This window comes from Fistularia commersonii, chromosome 23, assembly GCF_037954325.1.
Source record: "Fistularia commersonii isolate RoL2024-O1a breed Wild chromosome 23, RoL_Fcom_v1.0, whole genome shotgun sequence".
In the NCBI taxonomy this organism is placed as follows: domain Eukaryota; kingdom Metazoa; phylum Chordata; class Actinopteri; order Syngnathiformes; family Fistulariidae; genus Fistularia; species Fistularia commersonii.
In genome coordinates, this window is record NC_141306.1 from 6,616,722 (window position 1) to 6,631,887 (window position 15,166).

Consider the following 15,166-nt stretch of genomic DNA (forward strand, 5'->3'; position numbering starts at 1 on the left):
TTTGTTAATATATTGCATACTGTATAGGGGTTTGTATGAACCAAAAACATATTCAGATGAGGCACAGCAATTGGGATTTCCCTGTCACACGTAACCTACAGAGGTATCCTGGTCTCTTACCTGCACTTCCTGTCCTAGTTTTTCCACAGTTTAAGTTTTTCTTAACTTTAATAACATGTGTATTCATTTAGTCTGATGTTGTAATGGTATTATTGGCTTATTGGGATCATGAACGGAATGTTCCTGTTGTTAATGTCACATAAGACTGCAACTGACCTTCAATTCTGCAGATTGATCTGAATAAGTTTATTTAAGATTATTCCAATCAGAAAAGGAAAAAGCAAGATCAATAATTTGTGAAATTTTGATTTCATTTTGGGAGCAAGTTTGTCAGTCATTTTTTAAAAAAAAAAAGATGGAAATTAATTTAGTTTAATGTTGAAAGTGAATTTTTGAAGTAATAATAATGGAAGCACTATTTGCTACGCACATTGGAAAGATCCAGCATAATGAGCGTTTTGTACAAAAATCTAATAATTTCTCTGAAACAGGATAAAAGAACAGAAACATACAGACATTTCATCATTCGCTAAATTGTAACTCCGCTAAAATGTGACTCCCAAGATTACAAGAATGCAGTCAGTTTTAGTTTGGCCTTTGCAACCTGTTGACCATAAGGTTCAACTATTAATATAAAATTAATTATTTGAATTTAAAATGATTTAGTGTGTGATTAGATTCTTAACTTTTCGAATATACTTTAAGTGTATTGAGCAGCAAGCCTTGTACCGGCTAACAGCCGAATTGATCATTAACTGTGTTGTTACTGTACATCCTTACTTTAATGACATTTCTAAAAAGGAAAATCATTGTGGAAGTTTAGTAAACTATGATATGCTTTGACATTTCACAGCTTTTATACTGCAATATTGATTTACTGCATTCATGTTTGCATGTCATTGTTTCAGAAAATTAGCATTAATCATTTTAGTAATTTTGTTTGACATTTACTTTTACTGACACTAGTATTTTCTTTGTTTTAATCAAAATATACATATGTAAATACACATGCGTGCGCACAAATGTTCAACACATAACATATGTAGAAAAAAAAGCCTCAAAGTAAACTTTATTACCCTCAAAAGAGACATTCATGTTATCTATGTGTCATAAGAAAACATTAAGACACACTATGCTCCCAGTAACACCTTGCAATTCATCAAGCACCTTGGCAAAGTATTATCTACAAAATACAGTACACAATCACAGGTAAAACCCATTGAAACACACACACATAGAAATGTGTAAAATCTGGCATTAGTGATAAAAATCAATATATACTTCTTGTACAACTAAGAATATATTCTTATGCGTTCTACTGCAGCCTATCAAGTTCAATCCAGGCTACCGCCACCTGCATGCTGTGGATGGTGTTGCGTATGGCTGCCAGCAGCTCCTCAGTGCAGCTCCAGGTGCTCGGCTCCAAGGTGAAGTAAAGCATGGGAAGGGTCTCCAGCTGTACCTCCTCGGTCTGGCACACCTCCTCCATCACTCCGTTGTCTCCACACCGCGGGAAAAACTTCCTATTTCAAGCATGAGTCGGGAGGGGGAGGGTTAAAAACAGCTGTTGTCAAACAACGGCTTCATCGTGCAAGACCCAACATGGATTCTGGATGGGTCCAGGATATTTGTTACTGAAACAAAAGAAAACCAAACTATTTTATTAAGTGCAACAATTAAAGTCTTCAATTCCCCTTGATATTTCACAATACAGTCAACAAGTCAGTCAACCAGTATATACTGTATATGACAATTTCATTTCATTTCTCAATTTTGTATTGAATAAGGTCTTAATGTCTCTTCAGTTTTGTCATCTTTCACTGTTTCAAATGTTTTGTTGCTATGCTGCTTCATTTTGGAAATGGAAATTGACCTTTTTTACCCCTGTATGCCACTGTATGGAGACTGTTTTTCTCTCACATTTTCTGATACTTTAACATGTATGGTGTGTCATGCAATAATATGAGGTGCTCATTTGATCCTGTTTTTAGGATTTGTTTTTAATTAATTTTGTTGATGAGCGACCCCATTGTAATTACTTAATTCATGCAAAAACATACATAGTTTGTAGTGAGGAAGAAGACAAACAAAGCACTCAGTTTTGCTGCAAACACTCTGAAACACACTTGCCTGAGCTTCTTGTGCTTTTTGCTCTTGGGGCAGATGTGTATGACAATGGGATAAACCCCCTGCCTCAGTAAGCCCTCAACACTGGCCAGTCCCAACTCCAAAAGACAGTGTTTGTCCTTAAGACAAAAAAAAGCACATTTGTAAAATATGCAACACACAATATTCACTATCAGAAGACAGAAGTAGATTTGTATTTCAGTACCTGGCTGATCACCTCCTGTATCGACTGTAAGCGAACACCCAGAACCTGCTCCGAATTGCAGGAATCCAACAAGAACACACTCTTGTCCCGTCTCTCCGAATCCTGAATGGGCTCTGGACACCACAGGTGAGAGCAGAAAGAGGACAGTGGGAGTATTAGCTCCGGGTAACCACCACCCCTGATGTCGCCATTAGAAGGATCTACATCTTCAAATCCATCTGTTGCAATATGGTTATGAGTATTTCACAAATTATAGAGAGGCTGTTTTTGAGCAACCTGCCAATGGAGGAAACACATTCATTCATGTCAGCTTCAGTCAGAAGACAAAGGTGTTGGCTGTGCACACCTGGCGTGCACGTGTTGAAGTTTAGCACGGACTCGGCCGGCTGCAGCAGTCTCTCGATCAGACCTCGGGAGAGAAGCGACGGGGAGAAAATCACCGGCCGCTTGGTCTCAACCTTCACCGGCTGCACCAAACTGTAGGGAATTAAATGATCCTCGTGCCCTGAAAGGACAGATCATTGCACATTTGTGCAAAACGAACAAATGCAGAGATAAATCAAGGTAAATTTTTACAGTGAAAGATGAATAAATCCACATTTGGTTTCAGGTTCTTACGTTTGTTGAGTGTGTAAAGGACTGGCTGCGTGGCTCCCATCCCACGGCCGGGGTCCACTGCCTTTACCAATCGCACCCGGCCAGATGATTTTTTCAGAAGCTACGTAAAAGATATGCCTTGAACAGTAAAATTGTGATCTGAACTGTGGAAATGTTGATTTGAATATGATCAGGTGCATCACCTTCTTTTTGAAGTCCTTCTGCTCCAGGGCCATTTTCCTTAGCCTTACAAGTAACAACTGCTGAGCCCTTGAATATGGACAGTGGAATCAATTTAGTTTGGGTTAAAACTTGGGAAAACATTTTTCCTTATTGATGATAAACTAAAATATGGAGTACAGAAAAAGAAAAACTACATCCCTCAAAGGCTTACCTGTTGTAGTTGGGCATGGTTCCTGCCAGCAGGGGGCTGGCTGTGTGTGGGTCCAGCAGGGAGCAGCGCCAGTTGTATTTCCCATTGTACCTTGTATCCGTGACATGTATAATGTCATCACAGGACACGGCCAGAGACGGCGGGTCACCCAGTGGCTCTATGCTGAGATTAACACGCACATAGAAGGAGTCCGTGCCCGGGGAAGAAGGTGAGGAGAGCCTGGAGCACAGCTCGGAGTATGCTGAGGACGGGAAGCACGAGGACAGCTTGGTCTCGGACTCGAGATTTTTTTCAGGTTGATACTGATATTGCGACCTCAATCCAGTGGCCGGCGGACCTCACCCGCTGGATTACTTCGGTGTTTGAGTGACAAAGGCTCGGTCCACCACTGCAGAGAAAAATGGGCCACCTCCGCAGTGCACTGGCTTAGCTGGACACTGTCTCCGCCGTACAGCACCCGCTCCAGCTGGACAACGGCCACAAATAATCGCATGTCAACGTTTTTAGAAACATTTTAGAAACTCCTGTGAAGTTTTTTTTAAAAACTATTAAAGTTTAAAAAAAAAACTTCACAGGAGTTTTTCTATTCATTTATTGTCCACCCACTTATTCGGGCCTGGGTTGTGGTAAAAAAAAAAATCCAATTGTACTCGGTGTAATGATGAACAAAAAAATCATTTTGAATCCTTTATCTTTAAACTATGTAGTTATTAAAAGTAAACTATATGGTTTTGCAGCTATGGGTCTTAAAAGTCAACAATACTAACAAAGATATTAATATCAGTATGGAAACACATGAACCTAGTTGATATATTGGAATGTTATTATGAATGATATTTGTTTTTATTCATAAGCAGAATATAAGGAGGTTTGAAATAAACACTAAACACCACAGGTATCAGATTTTTGTTAACACATGCAAAGATCTTTAAGACTTATCAATATTGTGAGCGGTTTAAAGGATTTTAATAAATAATGATTGTTTTCATTCCTTGACAAATGAACCTACATCGGTTCAAAGTGTGTCTGGCGGTGAGGGTGTGAAGGGCTACCTCCAGCAGCTCGCTCCCCTCCTTCAGTCCACATTGTTCTGCTGTTGAACCAGGTTTCACGTGACTGACAAAGATGCCTGTTTGGTTTCCCCCTACTATTGTAATATCATCAGCAAGGCTGGCTCGTCCGTGCTTCGGTGAGACGGGGGGACTGCAGGATGGAGCAAAAAGTTAGTACAACTGAGTACAACTTGCTTTTTTTTTAATTATAAGCTCTATGTTTTGTGGTTTTGACATGTTCTATGCTATGTTTGATGAATCAACAGTGAACTCTTACTATTCTTATATACTCATTAGCAGTGTGAAGACAAAGAAGAATGGTGTTTGAAGATATCTTTAAAGAACGTGTTCATTGTGAAACTATAGTAAAATATAATTTCGAAGATACCCAGACTTCAAGTGTAAAAAATGAAAAGTCGGTTCGATGCATCGGCAGTGGTTTAACTGCTTTGAAACCAGCGGACATTAAAAGAGTTCATAGGCTCACTGACTTTTTGAGACACACTGGCATTAAAAACGTCGGGGTCAAACCTGAGAATGCTGGGATCGAGTTGCTGAGGGAGGACAGCTGGCAGGTGGACCAGGTCGGGAGGGAAAGGGTGAGAGTGCAGGGAGTTCCAGGAGTCACATAGAGAAGGGTCACTTGGCTCACCTGCACATGCAGGTGTATTAACAGAATGTACATTCGGTGTTTTTATGGATTAAAAAAAAAAAAAAGAAATACAAGGTTGTGATAGTTTTCATAGCATTTTTACTGTGTTTGCAAATAAGACAGAAGGATAGCTAGTACCTGCAATGTTGTCATTTTCATCACTTCCCCACGAGTCCTGGTCAAACCTTTGCAGAGCGGGAAGAAGGACAGTGATCACAGGGACAAATACAGAAGAAATATGAGTCTTATAATATGAGGCTGCTGAACTCACTCCGTCTGAAACCTTCGGTTGATGGAGTTCATACAGGGGGGGAAGGGGAACGTGGAGAGACGGTTTATTTCCTTTTCATTGTCCTCAGCCTGAGAGACGAGATTTCACTGAAGTTTCTTTATTTCTTGCTGATTCCCGAGGTGAAGCGCGTTACTCACGGCTGACAGCGGGTTCTCCTCTGAGTTGGAATGAGAATCTGAAGAGGAGAGATATCTAAATTATAATACGTGAACGAGATGCGGTACATAAAAGAGGATCGACTGAAATGTCCCTTGCACACACGAGGACCGAGGAGCCCGTTGGCCTGAATCACCTACCCTCTGAATTGTCGTTGGCCTGGCCACTGGAGGGCGTCTGTGCACAGGAAACAGAGCGAACGTGATCAACCATGCAGCTTGTCAACCTCATTATTTAGCAATGACTCCGACCAAGAGCTGCCCCAGAAAAACTCACAGAACAAAAGAAAAAATTAAACTGTATAAGGAGGTACAATCCTATGACTAACAGCGTCACCCCATCCCATGTGTACCGATTAACGTGAAGTCAAATTAACTTTACTCATCCGGGACAAGAGCCTCCAATCTACCGGGCCTTCTAAAATTCATTCAAATGCCACACAAGATATTTCTTCGATTTTGGCATCTAACACAGAAAGAACTCGAACGGGGGTTGACTCGGACCTTGCGCAGCCGTGGCTTGGCCCTGTTGATCTTGGGACTGAGGTCCAGGTCCAGGGAGCAGCAGGGGCCGTAGCACTGGTCTTCGCTGCACAGAGACAGGTGGGACTGGGGGAGGGACGCGCAGAGTTACCTCATGTGCCAAATGCGGGCGCTGAATCCAATCTAAAGCGCAGACCCACACAGTGAAGACAGGGGGTGCTCTGTGACATTTGCTCCCGGTTTCTCTCTCTCTCCCTCTCCAGCTCTCTCTGCAACTGCTCCAGGCTGGCTTGCAGCTCCGCGATACGTTTACGCAGTCTATTCTTGTCCAGCAGGCAGTCGGTGTACTCCAGCTGCAGGCTGTCCCGACTACGCAGAGCCTGAAGGGCGGAGGGTCGACGGTTAGCAAGATGAAAAACCCACGTTTGACCGGTGCTTTGGCTCACTCGGCTGAGATGAAACATCCCACGGTTTCATGCTAAAACAACCTGACCTGATCTCTTTCCTTTTCCAGTTCCATGACCTGGTTGTAGGACGACTCCCTGCTCTTCTGTTCCGTCTCCAAGTCCAGCTGGAGCGTCCTCACTTTCAGCTGGAGGTGCTCACACTGCAACTCCAGCTGCAGACAGACGCCACTGTTAGGGGGCTTATCACTGATTTGATAAGATTATGCAAAAGATTGTCTTCCAATATACTTCATGATGATAGTCACATATAAAATTAGCTTCATGAACTCAAAATGCAAATTGAAAGAACTCATGGATTTGAAATGTCATTGTAATTTACAAATGAAAAAGCATTTCAAGTCAAAATGTTATATTTTTCAGGGGAAAAACCCGGGACAATAACAAATTCCACCTTGTCCCTCTGTTCCTCAGCGCTCTGCAGCTCATTCTGCAGCCTGCTGATGCCGTTGCAGAGCTCCTGCCTCTTCTCTTCCACCTCTCTGCGGTCCTGCCGCAGGATGTCCATCAAGGCCTGATGTGACTTTTATAAAGAATTTAAAAAAATAAATATAGTCCTCGGTGGTAGAAACAAGTCACTGTGAGTCTCATAGAGAATAAAGGGTGGTTTAGATGCTGAGGAAGAGGTCTCGAGGAAGACAAAAGAGAAGATTTATGGATGTAGTGAGAGAGGATATGAAGGTAGTTGGTGTGAGAGAGGAAGATACAGAGAATAGGGTTAGATGGAGAAAGTTGACTCGCTGTGGCGACCCCTGACGGGAAAAGCCGAAAGAAGAAGAAGAAGAAGAAGAAGAAGATGCTGAAGTTGTAGATTAAACTTACTATGAGTTCAGTGGAAGGAATGGAGTCCCCGATGGAAGGTCCGGAATTCGAGATTTCCTGAACATCAATATGGTACGGCGAATTTTCGGGCAAAGCCGGCGGACACCCTTGTTCTCCTCTAGATGAAAAGCTGTTTGTTTTTGCAGCTTTTTTTGCACCCAGAGGGCCGACGGATTCGATCTCGGCCTCCCTCAACCTGAACTTGAGCTCTTCCACCTGAATGGACATCACAACTCACAACTCACACAACTCATATTTTTACTTTTTTCATGTCAACGCCCAGTTTTGTTACCAATTAAACAAAAAAACCATAAGCACAAAACAAACGGCACGGTTGGGAAATCGCATGGGCTGTAAAGGTCATAGGTTACGGGTTCTACCCACAATTAACAATGTCATTCAAATCCTTAGTAATTAGAGGCCGTGACATAACGGTTCTGGTATTCGCCAGCTGCTGAACCACCTCGCGGGCCATGACTCCTCAGTGACCCACCTCCCTCAGCAGCTCCCTCTCTCGGGCAGAGGCCTTGCCTTGCTCCTCCAGGACCCTGGCGTATTTCAGCGCCTGCTCGAGGTATCTGTCTTTAAGCTTGCCCAGCTCTCGACTGTCCGACTCCCAGTCCAGACGAACCCTTGACATCAAACGTCATTCGCTTATAGGAACGAAAAACACCCGCATTTTCAAACGGACTCACAAAAACCGGACTCACCTTTCTAGCTGCAGTCTGTCGTGACGAAACTCCTGAGCTTTCCGTTCGGCTCGGCCGCGTTCGTCCTCCGCCATCCGACAGCGCTGAGACAAACGCCGCTCGCACAATCGACTGTTCCGAAGCTGTTCCCTTAGTTTGCGGACCTCGAGGAGCAGAAACTGGGTCAAGCCCTCTGGACCCTCCTCATCTGAAAGCGAAGATATGGATTAAAAAAAAAAAAACGACACACAAGAAAAGCACCAACAGCTCGTTTGAAAGCGGACCATTGTTCTCAAGGTAAACCTGCTTATTCAGTTACATCTTTCCACACCGACTCTTAGTCTGACTGTGTCCGCAGACACCAGCCCATCTCTGCCACCTTCCTGCCGTGCAGAGTTCGCTGCTCACCCAGGATGAGGGAGCAGCGCTGCGTCGGCTGCTGTCCGGTCAGCTGAGTGTACTGCTCCGGATGGTAGAACTCCAGTGACTCCATAAAAGCCTGAAGGCCGCGCTGACCCTGGGCCCGCAGAATGTCCAGCAACCGCCCTGTTCAGCAATGCGGGGAATAATTCATATTGACAATGTGCTCATAAATAACAACAATTTGATCAAAATACACTGTTTGGATCAGGGGTGAGCAAACTTTTTGGCTCAGGGGCCGCATTGACTTTTGAAAATTTGAAAGACGAGCCGGGTCACCACAAGATACGATACAAATAAAAAGATGAAAAAAAACGCATTTGTTAAGAGTACATATCAGACTCATCTGACATTTGCTTTGATAATAAATCCAGCTTGGTTTTGAAGGCTCTGACGTCTGCTTGCATTTCATGCACAAACTGTTTTTTTCCCTTGTAGCTTCACATCCAGCTCATTCATGTGTGTCAGTATGTCCACAGTAAAAGCGAAATCAAAAAGCCAATCCGTGTCATTCAGTTCAGGAAAATTCTCAAGTAGCTCCAGAAATGAAATAATCTCTTGTTTGAGCTCCCACATTCATCGATCCAATCATTCACATCAAGAATGAATTCTGCACCCGTCTTTGGCAGGCCGGATTAAATAGACCAACGGGCCGAATGTGGCCCGCGGGCCGTAGTTTGCCCATCCCTGGTTTAGCTCATTCACAAGACAATTATATGGACGTTAAACTGGACTGGGCAATAATCTTAATCTTAACTTGCAATATCTACACTTCATCGCTCTCCTCCTCTGCTCTGGCAGTTCGTTTGAACTCCTCTTTCCTGAGCCTCGTCCTTCATCTAACTTCCCGATTCTTTCCCGGCAGGTTGTTACATCTGGGATGGGTCTTCATGAGAGCTGCCCTCTGACTATTCATTCATAGGATTTCCTCTTTGGGAGTTTCGGGAAAGACACAGCTGGCGGGGTTGTTTCTTAAAAATGGGCAATTAATGGGCCTGTTAACCTGCACTTTTTTTTATTTAAGTGTCTCTTTATTCCAGCTGAGTCTCCTGCTAAATGTAGGGCACAAGGAGATGGACCGCAAAACAATAAACGATTGGAAAACTGCATTCAAAACAGCGGGAATTGTGACTTTTACAAACAAAAAATACTAAAAACAGGCAAAAACTACTTGGAACAACAAATTGTGGGAGTCGTTGTCCCGACGTGATACATTAATGGGTCGGTGAACTGAGTTACTTTTTTTCCACTGCTCAATGCCAGAGACATAGGACTGATCACTAAGTGTTTATTTTCATTTCAAGTGTCGGAACTGGCTTGATCCCTTTTATATTCCACAAATGAACAACCGTGACAGATTGGTTTGATGATCTTGTAGAACAGTGACAGTTGACAATGGCGGTGACATTTTGGCATACTGTGCAATTTAAATTCTAATTCCGGAAATATATTTGCAGGTTTCACATCCTCAGATTTGATTTACTGTAGAATTTGAGGACAAATGTGCTGAACGAGAATTCGATCTTTTAAGTCATGCAAGGGTTGTTCTTTATAATTAGTGGATTAGTGTGTTTATTTCACAGGATGTTACAAATCCGGAGACACAGTGGCTCTTGGCCACTGATGTGGAGCTCAGAAACAAAGAAAACCGCAGGAGAAAATGTGAAACTTCTCTATTATTTGTGAAATGTCCCACAGCACGGGTCAGAGCAGGATTAAAATCTCACATTTTAGTATGACATGATAAGTTTTTTAACATGATAAAACGGTTTTGGGACTGGAACACGCTATCCCTTACCGGCCTTACTAATGCGCAGAGGGTACTGGGTGGAGTTTAGCACCTCGTCTTCATCCTGCTCATCGATGACCTTACACTGCCGCAGGTACGGGGTGAGTTTGGCCGGGTTGAGAATGCGCGTTAGCTTGTGCCGCACCCCTTCCACTCGATCCCACAGCTCCTCGCAGCGCTCCTCAGACCAAGACGGGGAAGACCGCACTTCCTCCTGAATCATGGTGACCTCCTCTGCCCACATCGTGACACCTGCGAGGGATCAACAAAGTTAAGGGGAAATTCAGGGACAGAAAACATATTCAGAACAATGAGGATTTCAACAACTATTAGATTTATAATTATGACGTTCAACCCGACGTGTGATCCATCAATCCGTCCGTCCACCCACTGGTGCATATCTATTCTGTGGTGGCAGAAACCTCAGGGCATTCAGAGACAGGAGAAGTGTGTGACCCCACCAGCTTGAGCCAGAGCAGATCCGAGTGGAAAACCTCCATCAGCCGAAGACAATATTGTCGATCTGCGTTTTTTATTCACAGCCGACCAGCCGACCCTCATCTTTGGTTACAAAGATGAGGGTTGGAATGTAAATATACTGACATATCAAGAGCTTCTTCTTCCGGCCCATCTCCTTCTATATCCAAACAGGCCCACGCAGAACCTGCAGCTGCACGTCTCACTTTGGATGTAACTGAAGACTCAAGAGTTTTTATGGTCTTTATGCAAGAGAAACGAAATTTCGGAGGGACTAGGCTAGAAGCTAGAAGCATGGATAAAAAACAAGCCACACAAATTTAAAAAAAAAAAGGTATTTACACAGTAGCATAAAAATAGATAAAAAATAGAAGGTAGCAGCAGAAAAATATATGATAGTAACAAAAAAAATGGGGTTCAGTTGTGAATGAAGTGCATTAAACTGTATGCATTAGAAAAAAAAATACAAGATGGACCATCCAGAATGTTGGTGGCAACAAGTGTGTGTTCTGATAAGTTTCCTTCCAGTGGTAATTTACACCTAAGTGATGCATCATTAAGGCTAAATGGTGCATTTTGAGATTTTAGACAAGTTGCAATCGTTGCTAAATCTGTTCTCGGGACAATATGATGTAAAACTACATATTATGCACTGAAGCCGGGTGGGGAGGGGTGACCTCCCCCCATGAGAGAATGAGTGTGAAACTCAAAACCCCGAGACAACTCCATTCCAGTTATTATTCCAGCTAATTATCCAATTTTACATCATGTCAACATCAGCAGTAAGATGTCTGTAATAAAAATATCATGCTCATGCTCTGAAATTATATCTGAGTTACTTCAGAAAACTAACAGAATTTATAGTGAGCGGTGAGTATCTTCCTTGAGGTGTGTAAACCGTCCCTGAGGAACACGACCTGATGTCTTGGCAGGTGAAAAGGTAACGTTATATGTTGAGGAATAGCGAGGACTGTTTGAAACGATATTACTTAAAGTTGAATGGGACAGTTTCGGTGAGTCAGTGTCTCCGAGCGAAGGAATGAAAACACTGTTTGACTAGCTGCTAAGACAGACAGTCTCTCAATATTATGTCCTTCCTACAGTGTGGGAGAGACGGTGAATAAACCTTAAGTATTTTAATTCTACCTGTAACTACCATCCTGATAAGTGTTTTTACAGGTGGCAGCAAACCCTGGAGTGGGTCTGGCGTTTTAACTGATTTAATAAATGTTCAATCCCAGGAAACATCCAACTGCTTCTTCTTCATCTACATCTCACATGCGTTTGATTTTATATTACTTTGATTGTCGTCAGGCTTAAGATCAACCATACCTTTGCCGTTTAACTATTATGTTGATTTACGTTGAAGGTATGTCTTTTTTAACTCGTACATGCAAACAGTTAATCCTAACATCATTACATAAAGATTAAGGAATCACAGGGATAGGAATGTTCATATTATTCTCACGATGCATCTCTGTTATTACTTGACAAAGTTATTTCCAAATAATAAGAACAAAGTGTGTTTGTGCACCCTGCGGCAGATGGGTATTTTCTTAGCCGAATAGCAGGACCGGGCTCGCCCGAACGGCCTCTGGAATCCCTGTCATCAGCAGTTGGATGAAAAAGACAGCGTCCTCTCTTTGAATCTCTCACAGGCTCAACCAGGAGCTGAAAGCAGTGCAAAACACTTTTGTTTTGTTGAACGCAATCTACTTCAGGAGGTATAAACATTCCCAAACAACCCTTACCATTTGCAATTATAAAAAAAAAAAAGTCCTCTCAACTTAGTTTAAGTATATCACTGATTCACACATTCATATCCAGGAATGATAACACTGGAAAAACAAAAATATAATTTCATGTCATTCCAGCACACTTGACAGAATCATGAAGAATAATATATTGCTTATTTGTAGCCTGAGGCAAACTTCCTTTCTTTGTCTGGTATTTTACACTGTACGTTGCCAGTGTTGTGTTTTTATTTATTGACCCTGGACAACAGACTGAATACTTGAACGATTTACAAAAATCATGCAGTGAATTCATGTGACGTCCAGATACAAACTGACAAATTCATAAATGTTTTTGGAGCGGTTGGATTTTTAACATGACACCTCTGGCAAAAGGAGAGGAAGACATGAGGGTTTGTTTTTTTTTACTTTTTTTTTTTGCCAAGTCAGAAATGTTTACTTACATGAATAAAAATGGCTAAAATTAGGTTAATTTCAGCAAAAATGTGACATTGTGACAGCAGTAGGCAGCGCGCATGGCTTGGTCGGAGCCCCGGAGCCCCGGACCCCCGGAGCACCGGAGCACCGGAGCCCCGGAGCCCCGGAGCGCGGTGCGCGGTGCGGATCGGGGGCGTGGGAGGTTTGAAAAACCTGCCTCCCGGACACGAAGTCGTCAAAGAGAAGGAAAGGAAGACTTTACCGCTCATGACCTATGGGTTCCCGCGACACCGCGGAGACAAGATCCCGGTCCGGATCCGGAGGGCGGAGCGGAGCGGCGGGGGACCAGACCGGAACGCGAACCGGCAGGAGGCGAAGGTTTCCGGCGCCACCTGAGGGACTGAGACGCGTGGGCGCGCACTGCTTCCTTTTACTCACACCTTGGCGGGGACGCGCACCGATCCCTTTTACGCACACCTTGGCGGGGACGCGCACCGCCCCCCGCCCGCGGGGGTGCGCCGAGCCGTGCACACCGCGTCACGATGTTTCCCGGAATGATGGGATGGATGGGAAGCTCGGCTCCCAAACAAGACTCTCGAACGGGTCTTTTACAGCCCAGGCAAAAATGGGTGCTTTGTGTGTTGAGTGATTTAATGAGAAGCATTACAATTAACTCATATTGTGCATGTATTATGTTACAAATATATTCTTGCTTTTGCTTAATATTGTAGCGTTTTAGTCAGTGAAACACCCGGATGACCATAAAACGTCTGTTTAATGAGCAGTAGTTGTTGTTGGACACACAACTAACTGTTTCAGCTCAATTCCGGGTTAAAAAAAAAAAAAAAAAAAGAATTCATTGCATCTCCAACTTCCCAGCAACACCAAAATCAAACTGAAAGCAAGCATCAACATAAACCCCAGCATTCGTGACTATATTTCTATATTTTAATTCATTTTTATCCCACAAATGTGCAAAAACCTGCGAACAAATGCACAGAGCACAACCAGAACCAAACTCAAGCAAACAGTATGAAAACCGAGTCACGAATGTTGAGGTTAATGTTGATGCTTGTTTTCTGTGTGATTTTGGGGTTGCAGAAAATTTTGTGGGTGTGGTTTGGGGTGCAATAAATCCTGGGGTTTTTACCTGGAATTGTGCTGTATCAGTTGTATTGCAGGCTTGTGTGGCCAACAACAGCTATTGCTCTTTAAAAAGATGTTTTACCGTCACACAAGTGTTTCCCTGACTGAAACGCAGCAACATGAACATCCCCTGCAGGTTGGCATTCAGAAAAATCACAAGCCTCAGCTTAGACGGGCCTCAGCTATGTGTCACTCCAGCTGTATGTCGATACGCGCAAGTGAATCGGAAGAGCCGGTTTGCATGGAAGGAGAGTCGGCTCCCAGTCCGTCCCCTGCATCCCTCTCACTGCCCTCTCTCTGTTTTTACCATCCTATATACTCTCACCTGTGATTGGCCGCATCTAAACAAAGTTACAAAGGTCTGCTGTGCAAAGAGCTGGGGTTCAGCAAGTTAGGATGACCTTTCACCATCAGATCGGGTCATCGTTGTTGGTTTTCATAACCTGAGAGCGAGCGGGTTACTCACCTGCCGTCATGCTGCCTCATTGAGACACGGCAGGGTTTGGCTGTGTCTATGACTGTGTTTTTTTTCTCTCCAAGCGTGTCGTATACCTTCCGTAGAACCCTTCACACACAGTGGCCCTGATGAAATAAAGGGAGTGTTTGACCCACCCGATACTTACATATGAGCTCCTCTTTGTTCCAGTAAAAAGGGGAAAAGTACAAAGGTAGTCATGTACTGGAAACAAGTTGAGCCCATTGTATTCGGTCTCATCTGGACTTCAGGACAGGTGTGATGCCTGAACCGAGCAACAGACACCGAAAATATCCCACAAGAATATACTTTCTTCTAAACCAAAGACAATTATTTCATCATTGTTACAGTTGAGTTCTACAACTCCTGTCAGTAACGAGAGACTGAAGTGTTCAAGACCAAGCCTGAGTTTGTCTTTATAATGGTATGATATATATGATGATATATCTTCTCAATGCACGAAGGTTGCTGGTTCATTTCCAGTATGAGGAGTGTGTATGCTCTGCTCAGGTTGCCCTCGCTTGCTCCCAAAATCCCAAGGTTCACTTAAGACCCTAAATTGTCCGTAAGTGCGAAAGGCTGGATGTCTTTGTCACTGGTCCAGATTAAACCCCACCTTTTGCCCAATGGCGGCAGAGATTGGCTCCAGCAGCCAATGTGCAGCGTGCACACACACACAGGCACGCATGCATACAC

General features: G+C 43.4%; 1 protein-coding gene across 5 annotated transcripts; it reads right to left on the reverse strand.

Annotated features, from left to right (window-relative positions):
• Positions 1-621: 621 nt before the first annotated feature.
• Positions 622-13,539, reverse strand: LOC147220815 (caspase recruitment domain-containing protein 10). Of its 5 annotated transcripts, XM_086170187.1 has the most exons (25): positions 13,112-13,539; positions 12,213-12,349; positions 10,211-10,453; positions 8,401-8,538; positions 8,014-8,200; positions 7,797-7,935; positions 7,304-7,519; positions 6,876-7,004; positions 6,511-6,636; positions 6,218-6,397; positions 6,039-6,143; positions 5,676-5,712; positions 5,517-5,554; positions 5,359-5,447; positions 5,226-5,272; positions 4,967-5,087; positions 4,436-4,586; positions 3,726-3,849; positions 3,384-3,624; positions 3,193-3,259; positions 3,011-3,110; positions 2,739-2,897; positions 2,393-2,505; positions 2,191-2,306; positions 622-1,583 (listed from the first exon to the last, which is right to left on the reverse strand). In XM_086170187.1, exons 3-25 carry the CDS (start codon positions 10,443-10,445, stop codon positions 1,376-1,378), a joined length of 3,066 nt encoding a protein of 1,021 aa, XP_086026313.1. In that variant the 5' UTR covers positions 10,446-10,453; positions 12,213-12,349; positions 13,112-13,539; the 3' UTR covers positions 622-1,375. The 5 variants fall into 5 exon arrangements, with proteins under 5 accessions (XP_086026313.1, XP_086026314.1, XP_086026311.1 ...); XM_086170188.1 differs by lacking the exon at positions 12,213-12,349 and having other exon boundaries at positions 4,967-5,003; XM_086170185.1 differs by lacking the exon at positions 12,213-12,349.
• Between the last annotated feature and the right edge of the window lie 1,627 nt (positions 13,540-15,166).

What these genes read in the sequence shown, in the direction of transcription:
- LOC147220815 (XM_086170185.1), bottom strand. An exon ending in GCACCCCCTGTCTTCACTGT is followed by an intron (nt 6,144 to 6,217) that starts GTGGGTCTGCGC and finishes TCCCTCCCCCAG; the next exon opens with TCCCACCTGTCTCTGTGCAG. An exon ending in CCAAGCCACGGCTGCGCAAG is followed by an intron (nt 5,713 to 6,038) that starts GTCCGAGTCAAC and finishes TCCTGTGCACAG; the next exon opens with ACGCCCTCCAGTGGCCAGGC.